This window comes from Hyla sarda, chromosome 1 (assembly GCF_029499605.1).
Source record: "Hyla sarda isolate aHylSar1 chromosome 1, aHylSar1.hap1, whole genome shotgun sequence".
Taxonomy (NCBI): Eukaryota; Metazoa; Chordata; class Amphibia; order Anura; family Hylidae; genus Hyla; species Hyla sarda.
Genome location: NC_079189.1, coordinates 559,813,714 through 559,838,599, shown reverse-complemented (window position 1 = coordinate 559,838,599; position 24,886 = coordinate 559,813,714). Strand labels below are relative to the sequence as shown.

Sequence of the window (24,886 nt, the reverse complement as noted above, 5' to 3'; positions counted from 1 at the left end):
CCGAGCCCTCAAAACTGCAGTTTCAACCGCCACGCCGTCAAATGCAGCGACAGTAAACTGGGGTGGCAGAGAGAGCCCTGGGAGAGCAGATCGGGGTGAAGTGGAAGACGTAGGGGAACGTCGGCGACCAGCCGAATCACGTCTGCGTACCATGCACGTCTGGGCCAGTCTGGAGCCACCAGAATGGCGGGAACACCCTCTGCCTTGAGTTTCCGCAGAACCCTGGGCAGAAGGGGGAGGGGCGGAAAAAGGTAAGGAAGATGGAAGGACGACCACGGAATGACCAGGGCATCCAGAGCCAGAGGGTCTTGCGACTTCGCCACAAAGCGATGAACCCTGTTGTGGAGAGACGCAAAAGAGATGCATGTCCGATGTCCCCCAGAGATCGCAGATCTGTGCAAAAAACTCCGGATGGAGAGACTATTGCCCCGGATCCACCGTAGAGCGGCTGAGAAAGTCAGCTTCTTAGTTCTCCACCCCGGAATGTAGATCGCAAAGAAAGATAGCCCAGAGCTCCAGAAGATTGATGGGAAGACAAGCTTCCGGAGGAGACCAGCGGCCCTGGACCGTAAGGTCCCAAACAGGAGCCACCAAAGGAGGGACCGTGGAACAGCTAGGGGCAAAAGGATCCGCCGATCCAGGCATAATGGAGACTTGTCCCACCAGGCCAAGATGGACAGCTGGAGGGGGCGATAATGAAACTGGGCGAAGGGAACCGCTTCCATAGCAGCCACCATACGGGCCAGAACCCTCATGCAGAATAAAATTTGAATCAAGGAGGGAGGTCGTAGGCAACGGACACCCTGCAGAGAGCGCTTTTTGTCCAATGGTTAACACGGGCCGCTGCCATGTTGAAAAGGAGACCCAGAAATATCAGACTGGGATGGGGACAGGTGAGACTTCTCTCGATTGATCACCCATCCAAAAGCGGACAGAGTCTGTAGAGTGAGATAAAGGCTCTCCAGGTTTTGGGACCGGGACGGGGCCTTGATCAAGAGGTCGTCCAGGTAGGGGAGAACTGAGATACCCCGAGTTCGAAGGATGGCAATTACTGCTGCCATGACCTTGGTGAAGACCCTGGGAGCCGTAGCTAAGCCAAAAGGGAGAGCGACAAATTGAAAGTGGCCGCCGGGACAGCGAAACGAAGAAAACGTTGATGGGCCGGGAAAAATAGGGATGTGGAGGTAGGCATCCCGGATGTCCACCGCCGAAAGAAACTCCCCCTGGTCCATGGAGGCCACTACGGAGCGGAAGGACTCCAAATGATGGTTGAGTAACTTGAGGTCCAGAATAGGAACGACGAAAAGGTTCGAGTAGAACACTGAAAAATCATCCCCTGGTGGAACTGGAACTATCACTCCCTGAGATAGGAGTGTACTTAAAGCACCCTGAAACACCCTTGCCAAAGAAGGGGAACGAGGAGGGTGGGAGGGCGCCTGTTGGGACAGATGACCTGAGGAAAATTGGGGGGGGAAGAGGATGGCAAGGGATATACTTACCCTATATCTGCCATATAACACAGGCCCTAACTAAAAAACAAAAAAGAAGACCAGGTCTGGAGAGAGCACCAGATCTGTGTCTTGCCTCCTATGACACTAAGCTAAAACTGATTAGCTCAGGGTCTGTAAGCGGGGTATATCCTTGCCAGGAGGTGCCGACTTTTTTGTATGCCTGTGTATACCTAGTGTCAACACCTCCTAGTGGCAAGAGCATATACCCACGGTTCAGTGTCCCCCAATGGTTCCGACCGAGAAATTAAGATTTTGAATTTTCTCCTTCACTTTGCTGCTATTCCTGTGAAACACCTAAAGGGTTAAACTTTCTTAATGTAATTTTGAATACTTTGAGGGGTGCAGTTTTTATAATGGGATCATTTATGGGGTATTTCAAGATTTCGAGTATAAAGGCTCTTCAAATCCACTTCAAAACTGAACTGGTCCCTGAAACATTACGATTTTGAAAATTTTGAAAATTGCTGCTGAACTTTGAAGCCCTCTGATGTCTTCCAAAAGTAAAAACATGTCAACTTTATGATGCAAACATAAAGTAGACATATTGCATATGTGAATCAATATATAATTTATTTGGAATGTCTATTTTCCTTACAAGCAGAGAGCTTCAAAGTTAGAAAAATGCTAAATTTTAAGTTTTTTCATGAAATTTGGGAATTTTTCACCAAGAAATGATGCAAGTATCGAAGAAAATTTACCACTAACAAAGTAGAATGTCACGAAAAGACAATCTCGGAATAAAATTTATAAGTAAAAGCATCCCAGAGTTATTAATGCATAAAGTGATAGAGGTCAGATTTGAAAAAAAAAAAATGCTCCCGTCCTTAGGGTCATAATGGGCTCTGTCCCCAAGGGGTTAATGTTGTTCCAGGGCACGAGGGAAACAAAAAAAAAAAACCTGATACTTACCTAGCCCCAGTTCCCCGCAGGTCTGCCACAGATCACGTTCTCCTCCATGCCGTCCGATGTCTTATGGAATTTATAGGACTTTCCTGCTCAGCCAATCACTGGCCTGACACAGGACAACGCTGCAGAGTGGGAATAGTCTTAGAACCAGGTGCTTGTTGGGCACACAAAGAAGATACCGGGACAGCACAGAGGAGAACAGGATCTACGACAGACATACAGGGACTGTGTTTTCCCCACGCACCTATTATTCTTAGGACAGCGTTTCCCAACCGGGGTGCCTCCAATTGCTGCAAAACTACAACTCCCTGCATGCTTGGTCAGCCAAAAGCTGTCTGAGCATGCTGGGAGTTGTAGTTTTGCAACAGCTGGGGACAACCTGGTTGGAAAACACTGACTTAGCATAAGTGGGCCAGACCCACCATGCGTGACATTGTGCTAGCCCGACACAGGTGATCGCAAATTTTCTTGGGGACATATAGACATATTGTGCAACCCTAGTGTCTGGTATTGCAAACTCAATTGTCTTACACTGTAATTTGCTGATGCTTTTCCGTTGACCTGGCCTATGTGACCAAAGAGTTAACTAAAGTCTACAACAGCTACTAACCTTTGCCTGGTCCAGCACCTGCAGACTTGCTTTGTGCTTGCGCAGACCCGCTGTAACCACCTTTGCTATAATCTCCAGCTGTCGTTCCCTGGGCCAGGTCATCATAACCTGCAGAAAAATGGACTAATCACATACACACGATGTGGTAGGATCAGTAAGAAATACAAGGCTTGGCCAAAAGAATGATGGATAGTTACCTGCACTGTAGCTGTGTTGACCGTAACCTCCGGCCTGTTGAAAAGGCGTGGACGCTGTGTTTAGATTAACCCCATGTTGCTTGGCTGATGCAGGAGGTACCTGAGAGAATTAGAATAAAGGAATGTCCCATGTTTTTTAAAGTTGTGATGCATTTCTCTGACTTACAACCACAACTTATGGTATATGCATGAAATAAAGCCTTATTCCTTTGTTTTTTTGTTACCTGAAGTAATAAAGGCAATAATGTTGTTCTACACATTCTACCTTTCAAACTATAGATAAAAGACTCTTTTCCATACATATGATTGGGATGAGGTTATGTAAGATGTTCATCTAACAACCTGTACTTACAAACATAGTGGGGCCATACTGGAACGCACTTGGCACTCCTGGAACTCCAGCATAATAAGGTAATCCGGTGTAGCTGTAGCCAGGTGGGAGCGTGGGGTTCAGGAATGGCTGCTGAGCCGTATGGTGTGTTTGCGTCTGATTCTGCTGAGGTTGGGCTAACGTCGTGGCGGGCGCTGGAGAAGCTGAGTCCCCACGGCCAAACTTTGCTACATCACCTGAAATGTAAAATCAGGACAATATATTAAAGACCAGAAAAAAAGTTAGATGCGTGCATTCTATACATTATGCATTTATAGAACACAACTCTAAGGGATTAAACACAGATGCAAAAGGTATGACCATGATCAAGCGAATATTCTGATATTTATAGTTTGCTACATGAAAAATGATCATGCTGCATTTGTCTACATTAAAAAGGATTTGCCATATAATAAACCTTTATGCAGAGAAATGCAATTATGTGGGTGCTGGATACGAGTAAAGGTGAAAAACACATCGAAGGTAATGGAACATTATGGAAGAAAATTTTCAACTGGTGTGCACATGGTTTTATTTTGAGCATTGGTCTGTGATAAAATGATCAAATTTTGCACTATTTTTATGTTTTCTGCAGGGAGGTGGGGATAACAGATGGGCTAGTTGGTGCGCTGGATTAACCAATTGCGCAAATTATTTTTGTGCAAATATACTCCAGTGACCAGCTGTCTTATGAATGTGACAGTATTTCCACATTTAGCACTACCAGAGGCTGTCTGCCATTTGCGCAAATTAATGTAAAGAGTTAATTGATGTAATAAATGTGCAACAAATTTTGCACAGGAAATGGGAAAAAACACTTTCTCAGCAGGTTTCAGAATGTGCAAAAACCTGCCCTAATCATACATTTTGCCCTTTAAGTGCAGAAGGGTCTACTGCCCACCAAATCCTGACTTTTAGAGAGATTCCACATACTCACCAGTGGGATTTTAATTCTCTACTGACATTAGCACATCTCACTCTTCCTGAAATATAATGGCAGTCAAAACTCCTAACTGAGAACTAAACTTTTCATGGTTGCTCAGGTCCCGGGTTGACAAAACAAAAAAAACAAAAAAACACACCAGCAAAAAAAAGTTGTGTATTTGACTTTATGAGACCCCTTCAGAATTATTAAAATCACTGGTTGTATGACAAACATCCGCCTGTTTCAGTGGTCTCAAAGAACCAACCGATGCTGAACCCATGACTTTGCACAACACACATAATAGGTATAGGAACAGGAGACCGGAAAGTCAGGACACCCAATTTTTCTATACAAGATACCTGTCAACCTACCTGAGTATGGGTTACTTGCAAGTCCTCCATCTCTACCAGTAAGCGTTGCTGGGGCAGGGAATGTGATTCCATAGTAATCCTATAAAAAAACAAAGCAGTCCACCTTAAAAGTATTTAAAGGGGTGCCTCATCAGCCTGAGAATGTGCCGAAGCAGCTAGCACCAACATATTACATTGATGAAGTATTTCAATATTACACGGCATTAATGGAAATCATGTACTACATAGCCAGAGTAAAGAACTGCAGGGTAGAAACTAACAGATGAGGGGTCTTGAGGGTGTAGATACATTTCTAATAGAGCATACTAATAAGGTACAATCCTATTTGTAATAAACACTATATATATATATATATATATATATATATATATATATATATATATATATATACATACATACATACACACACATATACATACACACACACACACACACACACACAAGTCATGATAAAGGGAAGAATCCCGAAAGCTTGTCTCTACATAATCTTGTTGGTCCAATAAAAAAGGTATTACAAGATACTGCAACTACCGATGATTTTGCTATATATATATATATATATATATATATATATATATATATATATATTAGTTAGTTAGATAATCATACACACATGTATTGTTGTAAAATAAAACAAATAAAATGATTTAAAAAATCAATCAATAAATAAATATATAAATAATGGTTTTCTGTCTGTGCAGGAAGTCCCGCTCCACAGAACTACTCACCATTGGCAACCTGGATTGAAGCATTTGGAGATCATCATATCCATAGATCTGCTTAAAAGTAACAAGACAGGATTATAACCAAGATTATAAATAGGGTGCTTAGGGGGGAGGGGGTCACTTAATATAAACCATATTTCCCCAAACAACCTTTGCTTATACATACACTTTGGGGGAGATTTATCAAAACCTGTCCAGAGGAAAAATTGCCCAGTTGCCCATAGCAACCAATCTGACCACTACTTTCATTTTTCAGAGGCCTTGTTAAAAATGAAAGAGGCAATCTGATGGGCAACTTTTCCTCTGGACAGGTTTTGATAAATCCCCCCTTTATGTTTAATAAGTAGATTTTTATACTTACTGTAAAATCTCTCTCTCTGAGCTTCTATTGGGGGACACAGGAACCATGGGTATATGCTGCTTGCCACTAGGAGGCTGACACTAGGCAAAAAACTAAAAAGGAAGTTGGCCCTTTCTGGCAGGATGTACCCGTCCCCTGACTCTGAGCTAATCAGTTTAGTCCCAAAGCAGTAGGAGAAACAGAAAGAGAAAACAGCCCGAACAAAACCCAGACAAAAAGGGCTGACCAAAAAACTCCCACAGACAGGCGGCCGAACATGGCTGGCCACAAACAACCAAAACCAATGGGCGGGTGCTGTGTCCCCAATAGAAGCTCTGAGAAAGAGATTTTACAGTAAGTATTAAAATCTCTCTCTCGTAGCCTTCATTGGGGGACACCTATACTGATGGGTATAAGCTCTTGCCACTAGGAGGCGCTGACAATTGGAAAAAAAGTCGTCTCCTCCCTGGCAGGATATACCCGCCCACTGGCAGTGAGGTAATCAGTTTTGTCACACAGCAGTAGGAGAAGCCAACAAGAAATGTTGGAAGGACCCTAGAAAGGAATCCCGGATAAAAAACCCAAGAACCGGAAAAAGTAATCTGGAAAAAAGATGGAAGAAATGGGTGGGTGCGGTGTACCCCAATGAAGGCTACGAGAAAGATTTTATGGTAAGCACAAAAAAAATCTCCTTTTCTCGGTGGGTCTTCATTGGGGGACACCTTACAGATGGGACGTACCAAAGCAGTCCCCTAGGGTGGGAAAAACCAACCACTAGAGAAAAAGAGTCAGTCCAAAGACTGAACTCCTGAGACCACAAGGCCTGCGGACGAGCCCCACAGGCCAGAGCCAAAAAGGCCCAGAAATAGAGCTCCCGGAAGAACCCTGGTCCATGGAGATTGACTAAAACGCCAAAAGAAGGGACCGTCCTTTGTAGACTCAAGACACCAGGATTGTCCTTTGTAGACTCAAGACACCCGGTCCCTATAGAGAGACCAGAAAAGGTCTACCAGGAAGCCAGATGGGCCTAAACCATCCCGGAAGCAGATAGGAAAAAGTCCCAGGAACACAACAGGGAGATCAGTGGACGCGTGATCTCAACAGGAGACCAAGAACTACAGGAAAAAAAAAGAAAGACGGAATCTGCTCTGGAGAGGTCTGGTGCAGAGAAGAAAAGCTGCAGACCCAAAAAACCCTGACCCAGGGGCCCACCATGAGCACCTGGAAGGCGACTGTAGCCGCACTTGATGTAATCCGGAAGACCTAAACGCCCTCTATCTCGGGAGGACCTGGAAAAAAAGGAGTGGAAGGCCCTGAAAAGGGGAAATCCCGGATACCAGAGTGGAAGGCCCTGAAAAGGGGAAATCCCGGATACCAGAAAGACCGACCTGGAAACTGGAGATGTCTAAGCCATCTGGAAGACGGACTCGTAATGGAAGACTCACACCTGAACAGACGTCCGCGAAAACTCTACGGACGACAAACGTACATGTCGAAAAATGAAGAAGTGAAGGAGCGCAGTACAGAAAGACCGCCTCATCTAATGGGATCGCGGAGGAGTTGGGGTCGGATCACTACACCTGCCTGAGACCTTAACCATCACCAAGGCCCAAAGAACGGGAAGAGCCGTCTGAAAGGAAGGCACGCCACAGCATCCTAGGACAGAGTCCCAGCCAAGGAAACCAACCGGTGTTGGACCCTAGTAGTCCAAGAGGACCAGAGCGCTCAGTATAAACATCCCGCCAGAACGGAAACTGAGGGGGGAAACAAATGAGAACCCAGCAGGGACTCTCAGGCTCTGGGCACAGGAAGGTTACTCCAGAAGACTATGGAGTCAGTGCAGTAAAAACTGAAACAAACAAAAGGGAATGAAGGCCGCCCCCCCCCCCCCCCCTCTTCCAGGGAGGTTGCTCCAAGGGAGGAAAAAAGCAACGGTAGGACCAAAAACAACAGACGGGGGCTAGACCATCTGATGCACAAAAGAACAAACTCCTCCCACCAGAGGAAAGCCAAGGCTGCGAGAGCAGCAGCAGATAGCCATAAAACAGATTATGGACAGTAAGCACTCAAGCCTGGACAGTAAAAACTGTTGATTGCCCTCAGCAAAAACCAAGGGCCCAGACAGATACCCCACCTATATAGTGGGAACAGTGAGATGGCTGTAAAAAAAATCTAACTTAAGAGCCCTTACTAGAAAATATTAAAAAAGAAAAAGGTCTGGGGAGCTCCCAGACCTGTGTCTTGCCTCCTGCTGACACTAGCTTGCCTCCTGCTGCTCACTGCAGGTGAGCGGGTATATCCTGCCAGGGAGGAGCCGACTTTTTTTTCCTAGTGGCAAGAGCATATACCCATCTGTAAGGTTTCCCCCAATGAAGAGCGACCGAGAAATCTCCTTTTCTCGGTCGTTCTTCATTGGGGGACACCTATACTGATGGGACGTACCAAAGCAGTCCCCTAGGGTGGGAATAACCTCCAGCAGAGACCAAACCCACTCGTCAGTAAGGCCCACGGATGGAATCCGGGGCCAGAAACAACCAAGGCCCAGAAACTGAGCTCCAGGAAGATCCCCCGACCAATAAGATGGACTAAGATGCCAAAGGAAGGGACCGTCCATTGCAGAGACTGAAACCTATGGTCCAGATAGAGAGCCATGAAAAGAGCAACTGGGAAGCCCGATGGCCTGGAAGGAGGAAGGAAATCAACTCCAAAAAACACAGAACCAAACAGAGGGCTAGCCCGGCTGGAAAACAAAAATGCAAAAGGAGCACAACAAGAGAAACCCATCCAGAGTCAACTGACTCAAGAGAGCATAGCGGAAAAACACGGAGAGCAGCAAACGCCGAAGCAGAAGGCGAGCACAGAAGGTGAAGACCAGAAAACCACTGGAAAAAGAAATGGAAACCGGCTTTAAAGAGGCCTGGAGCCTAAGATCAATGACCTGAACATCTACAGACCAAAAACCCCTGTCCCAGGGGCCTGCCGCGAGCACCCAGGAGGCGCAATTAGCTTGACTGGTGTAATCCGCTTGGACCCTTAAGGAGGAGACTGAATGTAATAACTGCCAAAAAAGGAGCGGAACACCCTGAAAAGGAGCGGAATACCCTGAAAAGGAGCATCCCGGAAACACCGGAGGGGCCGATGCAAAAAAATCTGAGCAGGATCGCTATACATGCCCGAGACCTCAACCATCACTAGGTCCCAAAGAACCAGGAGGACCGACCTAGAAAATAATGCACGCCACAGCATCCTAGGACAGTGTCCAAGACAAGGAGACAAACTGGTCCTGAACCTCAGCGATCCGAGCGGACCTGAGCACTCCGAAGTAATATCCCGTCAGAATGGGAATGAATGGGGGGGGGGGAGGGAACCTAGCTGGGACTCCAAGGTTCTGGGCACAGGAAGGTTATGCCAGAAGACTGTGTTGTCAGTGCAGTGTAACTGACACAGTCAAAGGGAAGGATGAACAAACCCTTCAAGGGAGATTGCGCTGAGGGAGGAGGAGAGCAATGGCAGGACCCAAACTGACTGTGGCTAGACCGTCTGTGGCCGAGCCCTACATGATTGCATAAACTCCTCCAACAGAGGGAAGTGCCAAGGCTGCATGAGCAGCAGCACATAACCAAGAAACAGGAAGAGAGCCAGGTCGAGATAGTTGGCAGTAAGCACAAAAGCATAAACCGCGAAAGGCTCTTCTGAATGCTCCTGCAAAAAAACAAGGGCCCAGCCAGATTCCCCACCTATATCAAGAGAAAAGAGATGGCTCCATATTGGCAGTAGAAAGCACCCAACGAAATAGTCATCCTAGCAGAGGGGAAAAACAAGGTGTGGTCGAGATGAAACTCAGGCACTGACCATGTCAAACTCCCTGATGCCTATACCCCCCTGAGGAAAGGGGATTGTCAATCCTGCCCTACGTCAACGGGACAAAGTACTGGGTGGACGTAGCTCCCAGGAACTCTGCGACAATATATCAAGGTACGGAGGAGCCAATGTGTGTCCCCATTCGTAGTCATGAGCAAAGATACAAAGTTATGACTACGGATGCAAGTAAAACACACACACACAGCAACCAACTGCGTAGAGAGGGACAAACCAACGGGGTGAAACCCTGGACCAGATGGGCGCCAACGGAGCCATCATGATCATGTCTAAGGCAACAGAGCAGGCGCCTGAGCCACTCTACAAAGGAACCCAGGTAGATACCTGGAGGCATTTCGGGGGCTGTCGGCCCGTCAGGCCCCATGTCAGAACAGAAGTGGTCAACCGCCGCAGACCTGTGGAAACAAAGATCACAGGAAGGCCCGAGGTACACCCACTGACAGACGGAAAATTGGGCTCTACACGTGCAGAGGGACCTTAGCATACGTAGGGGCACACACATGCTTACCTCACGACAGTAGTGGGGTACCAAGACTGCAAACACAAAGAAGCCGCAGTCATAATAAAATGATAGACCAGGTCTGGGGAGCTCACAGACGTGTGTCTTGCCTCCTACTGACACTGATTAACTCACTTCCAGTGGGCGGGTATATCCTGCCAGGGAGGAGCCAACTTTTTTCCTAGTGTCAGCACCTCCTAGTGGCAAGGGCATATACTCATCAGTATAGGTGTCCCCAAATGAAGAACAACCGAGAAATCTACTTTTTTCGATCGCTTCAATTGGGGGACACAGGAACCATGGGACGTCCTGAAGCAGTCCCTGGGGAGGGAACACAAAAATCCCAGCCAGAACGAACTCAGGCGGATTAATGGACTGCCGCATGTAAAACCTTGCGGCTAAGACCCACGTCAGCATACGCAAAGGTATGAACACGATACAACTTAGAGAAGGTGTGCAAGGACGACCAAGTAGCCGCCAAACTTGCAAAGCTGAAGCCCTGTGGCTGATCGCCCAAGAAGCCCCCACCATACGAGTGGAGTGAGCAGTCACCCGAAAAGGGGGAACCTCCCCCTTACAGCGATAGGCTTCCGAGGTGGAGAACCGAATCCAGCGGGAGATAGTTGCCTTAGAGGCCTGGAGCCCCTTGCGCCGCCCTTCAGAGAGCACAAACAACGAGTCACAATGCCAAAAGGAAGGAGGTGACTAACAGGTAAGTCTGAACGGCCCGAACCACGTCCAGTTTATGTGGCTGACGTTCCCGGGAATTAGAAGGGGCCGGGCAGAAGGAAGGCAACATATTATCTTCATTCTGGTGGATGCAGAATCAGGAAGGCAAGAATGGCAAGAAAGGACTGCCAATTCCGAGACATGGCGAATGGACGTGACCGCAACCAGGAAGGCAACCTTCCAAGAGAGGAACCGAAGAAATATCTGCCGAAGCGGCTCAAATGGAGTGCCCTGCAAGGCATCCAGAACAAGGTTCCGGTCCCAGGGCGGAGTAAGGGGCCGGTACGGAGGAACCTCATGAGCAGTGCCCTACAAAAACGTGTGGACATGTGGATCAGACATAAGGGGGCACTGGAAGAGGATAGAGAGCTGAAACCTGCCCTTTGATGGAGCTCGGCGCAAGGCGCGTCTCCAAACCGGATTGCAAAAAGGACAAGAGGTACGGCAGAGAAAAACAGGTGGGAGACAGGGAGCGAAAGTAAGCCCGCCAAGTACTGTGGTAGATCCTAGCGGATGAGGGCTTCCAGTCATGAAGCATGGTCCGGATGAACGGGTAGAAAAACACTGAGTCCTCAAAACCGTGGTTTCAAGCGCCACGCCATCAGAGAGGCACTTGCGTGAGTAGGTCGGGGCGGTCCAGACGACGGAAGGGAAGGTCTACAACCAGACGAGGCCAATCCGACGCAACAAGAATGGCAGGGATGCATAGGGAGTCTCTACCATTCTTGTGGCGATGGATTGGCCTCGCCGCCGGTGGTATGCAGACGTGGTTCGTCTCGTCATAGACCGAGTTTGGGTGCTCACTGCACTGCAGGTGGCACAAAAGGGCTCCAGGCTTCTAAGGCAACTATTTCCTGCTGGATTCGGTACACCACCTTGGAAGCCTATCACTGTAAGGGGGAGGTTCCCACTTTTCGGGTGACTGCTCACTCCACTCGCACAGTGGGGGCCTCTTGGGCAATCAGCCACAGGGCTTCAGCTTCCAGACTACCCTGGGAAGCAGCGGAAAGAGGTAGGGGAGAGAGAGAGAGAACAGGGTCCAAGGGACGACCAGAGCATCCACCACTAACGCCAGGGTATCCCAGGACCTGGCGATGAAGTGCGGGGCCTTCCTGTTCCAGCCGGACGCAAACGGGTCCACGTTCGGAGTCCCCCAGCGACGGCATATTTGGGCAAAGACCTCAGGTGGAGAGACCACTCACTGGGATCAGCCGTGGAGTGACTGAGAAAGTCCACCTCCCAACTGTCCACTCCGGGAATATGGACTGCTGAGATGGCAGGAACGTGCCGTTCCGCCCAAGACAGAATCCTTGCCGCCTCTTGCATTGCCAACACACTGCAGGTGTCGCCTCGGCGATTGATGTACGCCACCGCCATGGCGTTGTCCAATTGTATCCTCACCTGAAGGTAGCGAGGAAGATTGCCCGAGGTTCCAGCACATTCACGGGGAGAAGGGACTCTGGGGAGGACCACCAGCCCTGAATCTTCTTGTCTTGGAAGACACCTCCCCAGCCAAGGAGACTCGTCCGTGGACAGGACCTGCCAGCGAAGCGGCAGAAAGGAGCAACCCTGAGAAGGGGGGACTGAAGCCACCAGTGGGAGAAAGCCGGATCTCGCGGTGGAGAGAGAGAGACTTGTCACATTGTGACAGAATGGCCAGCTGGAGTGCGCGGTACCGGAACTGCGCATACAGGACCGCTTCCATGGCTGCCACCATCTTGCCCAGCACAGTTGTGCAGGAGCGGATAGGAACAGGGCTTGGACGGCGAAGCAAACGAATGCCCAACCTCAAGGACCAGAGCTTGTCCTCCGGAAGAGTAAGAAGGGCCGCTGCCATGTCGAAGCGAATCCCTAGGAAAATCAGAGATTGAGTAGGTGAAAGGTTGGACTTTTTACGACTGATAATCCAACCGAAGCTGGTCAGGGTCTGCAGAGTGATGCTGAGGCTCACCTGATTCTGCTCGAGAGACGGCACTTTGATAAGCAGGTCATTCAGATAGGGGAGCACACAAACCCCTCGAGAGTGGAGAATAGACACCACCGCTGCCAGCGTCTTGGTAAAGACCGGGGGAGCTGAGGCCAAAGGGCAGAGCAACTAACTGAAAATGGCCTGCTGGAACTGCAAACCGGAGGAACCACTAATGGGCCGGAAAGATTGGAATGTGCAGGTAAGCGTTCTGGATGTCCACCAAAGACAGGAACTTACCGGGATCCATGGACGCGACCACCGACCTCAGGGATTCCATGCGGAAGTGTCGCAGGTGCACATTGCGGTTGAGGAGCTTCAAGTCAAGAATTGGGCGAACAGCACCGTCCTTCTTGGAAACCGAGGAGGAACCGGCACAATCACTCCGTAGGACAGAAAGGTCCGAAGGACAGCCTGAAAGAGAGGTAAAACCTCTAGCACCGGGAGCCGGCCGCAGTCCCCTCCGCAGCGCAGGACATGTCCGATGCAGACAGGGGCCCAGGACACCTGCGACAGTCTGCTAAGGAACATTCGCCATCCTCCTGTCGCCCCAACCTAGCTAAAATAAAAAAAGGGAAAGAAAATCTAACTAAACAGATAAACTAGGAAAAAAACAAAGTAAGAAGACCAGGTCTGGAGAGCTCCCGACCTGTGTCTGCCTCCTACTGACAGTAAGCTAAAACTGATTAGCTCAGTCAGGGGGCGGGTATATTCTGCCAGGAGGGGCAGACTTCCTTTAGTTTTTTGCCTAGTGTCAGCCTCCTAGTGGCAAGCAGCATATACCCATGGTTCCTGTGTCCCCCAATTGAAGCGATCGAGAAACGTACATTAATTTGGACATATTTGCATATAGCATACAAACCCCTAAACACCAAGTATACAACCACCACGGTTTACAACCAGGCCACATAAGTACATTTTACATCTAATTCTCTCATTAAAACACACAACGACTGGGCTTACTGGGTACGCAGGCAAGAGACCTCCAGGTCCAACTATATACTGATTGTGTAACAAAGGAGGGACACCCTGTGGCAGGTTGGGGGGAGCTTTTCCTAAAAAAGAAAAAAAAGAAAAAAAATGAAAAATGAGTGTGTCAGCAGACAGGGTGATATGGACATAGTGCAGTGTGGCCTTATCTGAAGAAGCACCATCCAAGTGTCACACTGCATATACATCAAAAGAGTAATATCACAATATAATGGTAATAACCCCTTACCTGAAGAGACCAGTGGAGCAGTTCGGGCGGTTGCAGCAGCTGCCGGCACACTAACACTGGGAACGCTTAGGCCCAAGCTGTTTGTAGTGTTCATACTGCTGGCCAGGCTGACGACAGAAGAGGTGGTGCTTGTTGCTGATGTGGGGGCGGTTGAGAAGGTTGTGCTGGGCTGAAGGGATACTGTGTTTTCCACACTTGTATGCTATAGAGGGGAGGAGAAAGTTTAACTGTCTGGAATTATATTCTCTACACCAGTGGTTTCCAACCTGTATTGCAGAACTTCCAAGTCCCAGTATCCTAGTTTTGCAGCTTTGGAGACCACTACACCCTAGAACATGTCAAAGGAAAAATAGGAAAGAACTTACCGCATGGGAAACTGTTGATGACAATACAGACGCTGCAGGAAGGCTGTTTTGGTGCCCAGACAAAGTGCTAGGGGGGAATTATAGAAACTAAATTAGAATGACAATCTGCAGCAGTGAGAAGTGACATGTGAACAGTCAGCAAGAACAGACTCAGCAGGAGAGATCTCTACACACAAAGTCAGATATGTGCTTGGTTTACCATCACCGTCTGCTGTTCTTACTTCAAGACAAGATCTGTGGTGTCTTACCTGTTGAGTTGGGACAGAGAGCTGCTTGAAAGGTCGCTAGGCTGCGGCAAGCTGGAGAGTGACACAGCGGACGTGTGCTGCTGAGACACTGCTGGAAGGAGGGAGGCGGCAGTGGAGGCCGGACTGGACAGAGATCCTACAGAAGATAGGTTCTGCGGATTCTCAGACTTCACGGATGGTACGGAGGACGTGGCTGTAAAGAGAGGACACAAAATTCGGCCCTTAATTATTTACAATATACAGAAAATTATTTCCAAGTTTCAGTTTACGTTAGGCCCTGAAAAATTTAGGTTAAGTCTGTTTAAATTAAAAATAAAATATTATTTATTTATTTAATGAATATATAAATATATAAGATATAGCAGTTTGGAGTAGACGTATTAGTCCAGTGATGCGGATGCAAGAATCATAGGCTGTTGCAGAATCTTTTAATACCTTTTTTTATTGGACTAACAGTATTTTGTAAAGACAAGCTTTCGAGAGTCCTTCCATTACAAAGTCAAAAGCATTTCTGAGCTCATAAGCAGAAAACAGGTTACATCTCACAAACTATGCAGGGGTTAAAACTAGTGATGAGCAGCAGGGGCCATATTCGAAGTTGCGATATTTCGCGAATATATTAACGATTATTTGTCCTATGTTTGCGAAATTTGCATATTTTTCCCCATGCGAAGATTTGCATGTGAATATATATAGCACTATATTCAAAATAGTCGAGAAAACGCGACGTACCGATATTCGCGATAAAAATGTGCATTACGAATATTCGTGCTCAACACTAGTTAAAACAGAGGTGAAGAATTCACACTAAGTTGCTCTATACATTGTACAGCTCTGCTGTACAATTTATATCACAAATTAGCCTGAATTCTCCACACACATACATTATATTTATTTATATATATATATATATATATATATATATATATATATATATATATATATATATATGTATATGTATATATATATATATATATATATATATATATAAAAATAAGTAGTGGACGTCTGCACTGCTTATTTCTCTTCTATCTTCAACTTATAAATTAGATGTAAACCGTAAGCGGTTGGCTTTTCCTACAAACCATTTCGAAAGTAGATAAACAAGTCACGGGATGTTGCAGTGGATACGTCCCAGCCTCCTGCTATGGCAACAACTCTGCGTGTGTAAATGTGATGACAACATGGAAAGCAAAACTGACCTAATGCAAAGCAGACGCTTCATGCTAAAGAATACACCTGGGATGTGTCTGATCAGATTTCCCGCTCACTGTGGTGATCTCAGACAAAGGTTCCACCAACAGCACAGATTTTTTGCTTTCATTTTTGAAAAAGCCTCTTAAAAATAAAAGAAGCGATCTGATTGGTTGCTATGGGCAACTACAACTTTTCTTCTGGACAGGTTTTGATAAATCTCCCCTTAAGTTAACTACAGAGACTGTAAATTGTAATTCGCAAATTGACTCAGTTTTGGTAATTTTTTGACCTTTTGACTTTGACTAAAAACCTGGTCTACTGCATTTTTCAGTCCTAGTCATAAGTTAGGTGTGGTCAGAAAGTGACTAATCTAGTCACTAGGTGATTCTGTTCGGGTCACTGGATTGAATGTGGTTTGTGCTGATATGAACACAGATGTATCAGCAGACAATTTTTTAACTGCCCCTGAGGGACAAAACGTGATATAAGTGCAATACGGACTAAAATACTGCAGTGTGAAAGTCTTAACATGATAAGGACCATGGACGTCTATACTCGTCCAATGGCCGTTACCAGGGGATGATGCGGGCACCCGACTCGAGCCAGCGTCATACCGGCCAGCCCCCAGCTGATTCCTGTAGCTGGGGGCCGGTGTTAATAGCAGACATGCAGTGATCCCCACGGGTGGCTATTATCCCTTTAGATCGCTGCTGTCAAAGTAGACAGCGGCATCTAAAATGTGCTTGTATCCTATCCCTGGTGGTCCAGTGCGATCCACTGCTGAGGTAGCCTGAGGGCTTACCTCTCCTCCTGTGCTCTGAATGATAGAGCCTGGCAGGGCGCAGAGCACACTGATCAATATGGTTCTATGGAACCATAATGATCTGTATGAGGAATCTAATGATTCCTCCTAAAAGTCCCCTAAGGTGACAAAGTAAAAATAAAAAAGTTTAAACACACACATTAACCCCCTTCCTTAGTAAAAGTTTAAATCACCCCCTTTCCCCAAATTCCATATAAAAAAAATTATAAACATAATAAAAATAAACATATGTGGTATCGCCGGGTGTGTAAATGTCAGAACTATAAAAATATATTGTAAATTAAACCACACGGTTAATGGTGTACGGGCAAAAAAAATCCAAAGTCCAAACTAGAGTAATTTTGGTCACTTTTAGACATAAAAAAAAGGAATAAAAAGCGATCAAAAAGTCTGATCAAAACAAAAATGCTACCGATTAAAACTTCAGATCACGGCGCAAAATATTAGCCCTCATACTGCCCCATAAGCGGAAAAATAAAAAAGTTATAGGGGTCAGAAGAGGACAATTTTAAATGTATTAATTTCCGCGCATGTAGCTGATTTTTTCCAGAAGTAATACAAAATCAAACCTATATTAGTAGGGTATCATTTTAATTGTATGGACCTACAGAATTAAGATAAAGTGTAAATTTTACCGAAAAATGCACCGCGTGAAAACGGAAGCCCCCAAAATTTACAAAATGTTTTTTTTCCTTCAATTTTGTTGCACAATGATTTTTCTTCCTGTTTCATTTTTGGGTAAAATGACTGAGGTCATTACAAAGTAGAATTGGTGGTGCAAAAAATAAGCCATCATATGGATTTTTAGGTGGAAAATTGAAAGGGTTATGATTTTTAAAAGGTAAGGAGGAAAAAATGAAAGTGCAAAAACTGAAAAACTTGGTCCTTAAGGGGTTAAGGTACGTTCACATTGCGTATTTCACTGCAGTTTTTCCACATTGGGTGTTGCTATCCATTAAAGTCAATGGGTAGCAAAATCAGTTGCAAAAAAATCTACTGCAAAATATGCGTGTGTAAACGCATCCTTTAAAACTTATTCTGACAATGGGATATTTAGATACACAATCAGTAAACATGCAGCAAAAAGATTTAAGGCGGAAAGAGTCTGTACCGTGAGCTGAAGGCTCTCCAAGTTTTGGGACCAGAACGGAGCTTTGATCAAAAGATCGTCCAGGTAAGGGAGGACCGAGATCCCCTGAGCCCAAAGGATGGCAATCACCGCCGCCATGACTTTGGTGAAAACCCTGTGAGCCGTAGCTAGGCCAAAAGGAAGAGCCACGAACTGGAAGTGACCCGCAGGGACAGCTAAGCGGAGGAAACGCTGACTGGCAAGGAAAATGGGGATGTGCAGATAGGCATCCCGGATATCCACTGAGGAAAGAAACTCCCCCTGATCCATGGATGCCACAATGGAGCGGAGGAACTCCATGCGAAAATGACATAGCCGCAAGTGGCAGTTGAGTAGCTTGAGGTCCAGAATGGGGCAGGCAGAACCCCCTTTCTTGAGGATGACAAAGATATTAGAGTAGAACCCCAAAAAAACATTCCCCTGAAGGAACTGGCACAATCACTGAGCGAGGAGGGTACTTAAAGTAACCTGAAAGGCCGCCGCCAAAGAAGGAACGAGGAGGGTGGGATCGGAAGAAACGATCCGGGGAAAGGAAGCAATCTATCTGGTAATCATCGGATATGACATCCCAGACCAAGGAGTCCTGAACCTGCACTGGCCTAACATCCTGGAATAGAGACAGAGTAGAGGACACTGGTGGGGGCATCCCTTCAGGAGGAGGGAGGTTTACGGTTACTGACCTTGGCCACGAAACCGCCAGAACGGTTGTCCGACTTCCAGGAAGGACACGCCTTGAACAAAGGGGCTTTCCGAGATTGGGAGGGTGCTTGCTTGGGAGAGTGACCCGATGTAAAAGGACCGAAAGGAAACCGCCTTCCAACAGGGATCTGAGCGGCGAGGTTTGTTCTGCGGCAGCAGAGAACTTTTACCTCCAGTAGCTTCGGAAATAATTTTATCTAGGCACTTCCTAAAGAGCCGAGAACCAGAGAAAGGTAACTGTTGGAGATTTCTTTGAAGCAGCATCTGCATCCCACGCCTTCGGCCACATGGAGCGACGAATCGCAACCAAGTTACCCGAGGCAAAGGCTGTGCATCGGGCAGACTCCAAAGCCGCTGAGCAGAGGAAGTCTCCGGCCTGAGAAAGTTGGCAAGCGAAGTCTTTCAAGTCCTCCTGAAGGCCCCTGACAGGATGTCCTGCCGTAACCAAGAAGACCAGACCTAAAATGCTTTGGTAACCCAAGTGGACCCGAAGGTTGGTAGCAAGTACAAACCTGCCACTTCAAAGGCAAATTTTGCCAAGTTCTCAATCTTCTTGTCTGCCGGATCCTGAAATGATGTTGCGTCCGCAAGAAGCAGGGTAGTAGATTTGGACAGATGAGAAAATGGAGGATATACTGCAGGTGGCGCCGTCCACTTGGAAACCAGATCCGGAGGAAAGGGAAACTGAGCTTGAATCTTCTTGGTCCCCTGGTGTCAAATTTTGCACGAGAACTGAAAGCCTTTGGGGGGGACACCGAGAGCAGCATAAAGAAACTTCCCGGTCAGGATCCAAAGTTCTTGGGTCCTCCAGATGAAAAGTGTCACCGATGGCTGACACCAAGCTGTCCACCATATCAGACACGGCAGAGTGGTCCTCATGAGCCGAGGTGGATTCCGACCAGTCATCCGCTACTTCCCCTAGAGAGTGGGAGTGTGCGGTGTTAGCCTTAGACTGAGGAGTTTTAGACCTAGAACGATGAGTTCGGGACCTGGGATGATCACCGGGGGAGTGGCCCCTAGAGCGGGGGCACTGCCATTGAGCTGAAGAGAAGCGTGATCTACAGGAAGAATGTCTATCCCAAACACACAACTCTGGAGATGAGGTATGACGAAATTACTTTAGGGTGCTGGGAGTAGGAGTCAGGAGAGACCGAGCGGGACTACCTGGGGTTTGAGAGCAGGGAAGACCACTCCAAGGCTGAAGCAACAGATCTGAAGACCCTAGCCAGGTCGGATATCCACTGGGAAAGGGAGAATACCCACTCTGGGGGAGGGGCGGACACCGCACTTTCCGGAGGGACATCCTGAGAAGGCACAGGAGGAATGGTGCGCGAAGTGGAGCAGGCGGGACAGGTGGATACAGTGGAACCACTGGGCATTTTGGTCTTGCAGCCCACACAAGAGTAGTAGGTGACCAAAGCTGCGGCCTCTTGTCTGGGGGGGGGTTAGGGGGTCGGACATAAGTGCTAGTGAGAAGTAGCAATAAAATGGAACACTCTTCCCCAGGTCATGAGTCCCTTGGCTGGAGGCAGGCTGTAGCTGAGCTGTGCCCCATGGCTGGAGCTGAGAAGCAGGATGTGGCTGTGCTGTGTTCCGGCTTAAGAGGCAGGTAGCAGCTGAGTCTGCAGGCGGAGGGGAAAGAGGAGGTGCCAGCTGCGCTTACCCAGGAGCAGGGCGGTCACAATCCCAGGACAGCGTCCTATTGGAGCCAGAGAGGGAGGCACCCAGAAATTGACACCTATGGAGCGTGCGCACCAAGCTATTAGGAAAACCAGTGACCCCTGACACATGCGCAGAAAATCATTGGCCGCAGGAAAGAGGGCGCGAGCCCCACCAGCATACCCACAGTACGGGAAGTGGGTGGAGCCAAGTCCCAGCGCAGGCCGCAGCCTCAATTAATATGGCCCCCTCAGCGCGATCTGCCCGAAAAGAGACCGAAAGACAAAGTAAAATTGGGCTGGCCGCTGGAGTGCTGAAAAGACCAGCAAGCAGTGCCTGCGGTGGGGGGAGGGAGAAGGGATGCCCCGCTACCCCCCGACATGTGAAACAACCCAGAAAACCCTAAACTCCTGAGAATAAAAAATAGCCATCACCCCCAGTAAAATCCCCATGGGACCCTAAGTAATAGGGGCCCCAAATCCGCCATACTTGCCTAAGATGTCTTCAGCCAGCTATGATCACCTGCATCATGTCCGACTAAGGCAGCGGGACAAGCAAGGAAGGTAGGGGGACCCAGACAGAAGGTACAATCCCAGGCACTGACCGTTGGCGGGAAGGGGTTAACGGTGCATATTCTATGCCCCATTCCCCTTAGTCGCATATGGGGGAACAGGTAGCACCACGCTCCTGAACCCCACCTAGAAAAAGACAAAATAAAAAGGAGAAATGTCCCTCAAACAGGCCCTAGCCTAGAAGACCAGGTGTGGAGAACTCCAGACCTGTGTCTGCCTCCTACTGACACTAAGCCTAAACTGATTAGCTCAGAGTCAGTAGGCAGGGTATATCCTGCCAGGAGGGGCAGACTTTTTGTATGCCTAGTGTCAGCAAGATATACGAGATGTCCCCAAATGGAGCCGACCGAGAAATCTCAGTTTCTACATTAAAGCTCTTTTCAAAAGTGGTTTTACAGCAATTAAAGAAATATTGCTGATTTCTTCCAAAAGCACACCTGTCGCCAGTATCTCTGTGTTATTGCAGCTCAGCCCAATGTACATTCAATACAGGTGAGCTGCAATACCAGGCAACATGTGGACTGGAGTGGTGCGGTTTATTGCCTAAAGTAGCCATGCTCTTCAGGTGTACAACTCCTTCATGAAGAAACAAAGACTGTATTGGCAGATAAGAACCATTTGGGGCATCTAGTCTGCCCAAAAGCAGTTTGACTGTCTTTCAGTATGAAATACTGCAAATTTTCTAATGAAAGCAATTGCAAAACCTATTGCTTTACAACATATCAAAAGTTTTTGTATCGGACAGTGCCCATTTAAGGACCAAGGGCGTACCTGTATGCCCGTGAAAATTTTGGTCGGGGCGAGGGGGGGTTAAAGTTCGGTTCCCCCGTTCTGCCCACCCACAGTAGTCCGGGCAAAATGGGGGAACCGACTGTGAGCGGCACCGGAGGTCCACTTACCCATCGGCGGCAGGCGGCAAAGGACAACGATGCAGTGATCCTACGGAGGCTGGTGAGTAGTTGCCTAGCAACATCTGGAGGGCTACAGTTTTGAGACCACTACAGTGGTCCATAAACTGTAGCCCTACAGATGTTGCAAAACTGCAACTCCCAGCATGCCCAGACAGCTGTTTGGGCATGCTGGGATTTGCAGTTTCGTAACAGCTAGAGGGCTACAGTTTGGAGATTACTGTGCAGTGGTCTCCAAACTGTGGCCCTCTAGATCTTGCAAAACTACAACTCCTAGCATGCCCAAACAGCTGTCTCGGCATGCTGGGAGTTGTAGTTGTGTACCGCCAGCTGTTGCATAACTACATCTCCCAGCATGCCCTTCGGCGATCAGTACATGCTGGGAGTTGTAGTTTTGCAACAGCTGGAGGCACACCGGTTGGAAAATACTGAGTTAGGTAACAGAGCCTAACTGAAGGTTTTCCAACCAGTGTGCCTCCAGCTGCTGCAAAAGTACAACTCCCAGCATGCACGGTCTGTCAGTACATGCTGGGAGTTGTAGTTTTGCAACAGCTGGAGGTTTGTACAGGGTATATTCCAACAGGCGGGTTTACAGTGTGTTTCCTGCTTCAAGTCTGAGCTGCGGCAAATATTCCGCCGCAGCGCAAATTCCTAGCGGGAAACTCACCGTAAACCCCCGCCAGTGCGAATGTACCCTAAAAACACTACACTACCACAAAATGAAGGGTAAAACACTACATATACACCCCCTTACACTGTCCCAGTATTGTACGGCAGCATTTCCAAAACTGAGCCTCCAGCTGTTGCAAAACAACAATTCCCAGCATTTCCAGACAGCCACTCACTGTCCAGGCATGCTGGGAGTTTAGCAACAGCTGGAGGAACCCTGTTTGGGAATCACTGGCGTAGAATACCCCTACGTCCACACATATGAATCCTCAAATGCGCATGGCGCGCTCTCCCTTCGGAGCCCTGTCGTATTTCAAGGAAACATTAGGGCCACACGGAGTATTTTCGTACTCTGGAGCAATTGCACTACAAATTTTGGGGGGCTTTTTCTCCTTTTACCCCTTATGAAAAGGAAAAGTTGGGGTCTCTACACCAGCCTGTTAGTGTTGCCCCATACCTTTTATTTTCACAAGAGGTAAAGGAAAAAAAAGACCACCAAAATTTGTCAGCAGTTCTGAATTAAACTCAAAAACATTAATACCCAAGTGTGACCCTACTTTGGAAACTAAACCCCGCACTAAAACATAACAAGGGGTATAGTGAGCCTTAACACCCCACAGGTGTTTAAGAATTTTCGTTAAATTTGGATGGGAAAATGAGAAAAAAAAAAAATGTCACTCAAATGCTTGTGTTATCCTAAATTTTTCATTTACACAAGGGAAAATAGGAAAAAGCCCCCCAAAATTTGTAACCCCATTTCTTCTGAGTAAGAACATACCCCATATGTGGATGTCAAGTGCTCTGCAGGCGAACTACAATGCTCAGAAGAGAAGGAGCACTATTGGGCTTTTGGAGAGAAAATTTGTCCGGAATTGAAGGCCACGTGTGTTTAAAAAGCCCCCATAGTGCCAGAACAATGGACCCATACACACGTGACCCCATTTTGGAAACTACACCCCTCACGTAATGTTATAAGGGGTGCAGTGAGCATTTACGCCCCCAAGTGTCTGCATTTTTCATTTTCACGGACCACTGTTCCAAAAATCTGTCAATTTATCATTTGTACAGCCCACTGTTCCAAAGATCTGTCTAATTCCAGTGGGGTGTTAATGCTCACTGCACCCCTTATTAAATTCTGTGAGGGGTGTAATTTCCAAAATGGGGTCACATGTGGGGGGGGGGGGTCCACTGGTTTTGTAAACGCACATGGCCCCCTGACTTCAATTCCAAACAAATTCTCTAAGCTCAATGGTGCTCCTCTTCTGAGCATTTTAGTGCACATGCAGAGCACTTTACATCCACATAAGGGGTATTTCCATACTCAGAAGAGATGGGGTTACAAATTTTGGGGGACATTTTCTCCCATTACCCTTTGTAAAAATGGTAAATTTGCCGAAAAAACTGCACTTTAGTGAAAAAATTTTTCTTCATTTACACATCCGACTTTAACGAAAAGTTGTCAAACACCTGTGGCGTGTTAAGGCTCACTAGACCCCTTGTTAAGTGCCTTGAGGGGTGTAGTTTCCAAAGTAGTATGCCATGTGTGTTTTTTTTGCTGTTCTGGCACAATAGGGGCTTCCTAATGTGACATGCCCCCCAAAAATAATTTCAGCAAAATACACTCTCCAAAATCCCATTGTCGCACCTTCCCTTCTGAGCCCTCTACTGCGCCCGCCGAACACTTCACATACACATGAGGTATTTTCTTACTCGAGAGAAATTGGGTTACAAATTTTTGGGGGCTTTTTCTCCTATTACCCCTTGTAAAAATTCTAAAACTGGGTCTACAAGAACATGCAAGTGTAAAAAATGAAGATTTAGATTTTTCTCCTTCACTTTGCTGCTATTCCTGTGAAACACCTAAAGGGTTAAACTTTCTGAATGATTTTTTTTATACTTTGAGGGGTTTCTATATTAGGGCCATTTATAGGATATTTCTAATATGAAGGCCCTTCAAATCCCTTTAAAAGCTGAACTGGTCCCTGAAAAATTCCAATTTAGAAAATTTCGTGAAAAATTGCTGCTGAACTTTGAAGCCCTCTGATGTCTTCAAAAAGTAAAAACATGTCAACTTTATGATGCAACATATACATATTGTATATGTGAATCAATATAGAATTAATTTGGAATGTCTATTTTCCTTACAAGCAGAGAGTTTCAAACTTAGAAAAATGCTAAATTCTAAATTTTTTCATCAAATTTTGGTATTTTTTACCAAGAAAGAATTCAAGTATCAATTAAAATTTACCACTAAAAGTAGAATATGTCAAGAAAAAACAAACAATCTCAGAATCAGAATGAAAAGTAAAAGCATCCCAGAATTATGAATGCTTAAACGTAACTATCATCGTTTTATTTATTCATTTATTT

The 24,886-nt window shown here is 46.9% G+C and overlaps 1 protein-coding gene across 12 annotated transcripts in view; it reads right to left on the bottom strand.

Annotated features, from left to right (window-relative positions):
• The window catches only part of UBAP2 (ubiquitin associated protein 2), a 111,255-nt gene that overhangs the window by 4,897 nt on the left and 81,472 nt on the right, over positions 1 to 24,886 (bottom strand). For 6 of the 12 annotated variants that reach the window (XM_056542519.1, XM_056542508.1, XM_056542527.1 and 3 more), the window contains exons 17-25: positions 14,861 to 15,053; positions 14,613 to 14,679; positions 14,248 to 14,449; positions 13,992 to 14,083; positions 5,619 to 5,669; positions 4,891 to 4,969; positions 3,577 to 3,791; positions 3,225 to 3,324; positions 3,028 to 3,150 (exon numbers count right to left, since the gene is read on the bottom strand). In XM_056542519.1, coding sequence (XP_056398494.1) covers positions 3,028 to 3,150; positions 3,225 to 3,324; positions 3,577 to 3,791; positions 4,891 to 4,969; positions 5,619 to 5,669; positions 13,992 to 14,083; positions 14,248 to 14,449; positions 14,613 to 14,679; positions 14,861 to 15,053 — 1,122 coding nt within the window. The remainder of the gene's footprint in view (positions 1 to 3,027; positions 3,151 to 3,224; positions 3,325 to 3,576; positions 3,792 to 4,890; positions 4,970 to 5,618; positions 5,670 to 13,991; positions 14,084 to 14,247; positions 14,450 to 14,612; positions 14,680 to 14,860; positions 15,054 to 24,886) is intronic. The other 6 variants (XM_056542562.1, XM_056542572.1, XM_056542609.1 and 3 more) reach the window with 3 other exon arrangements.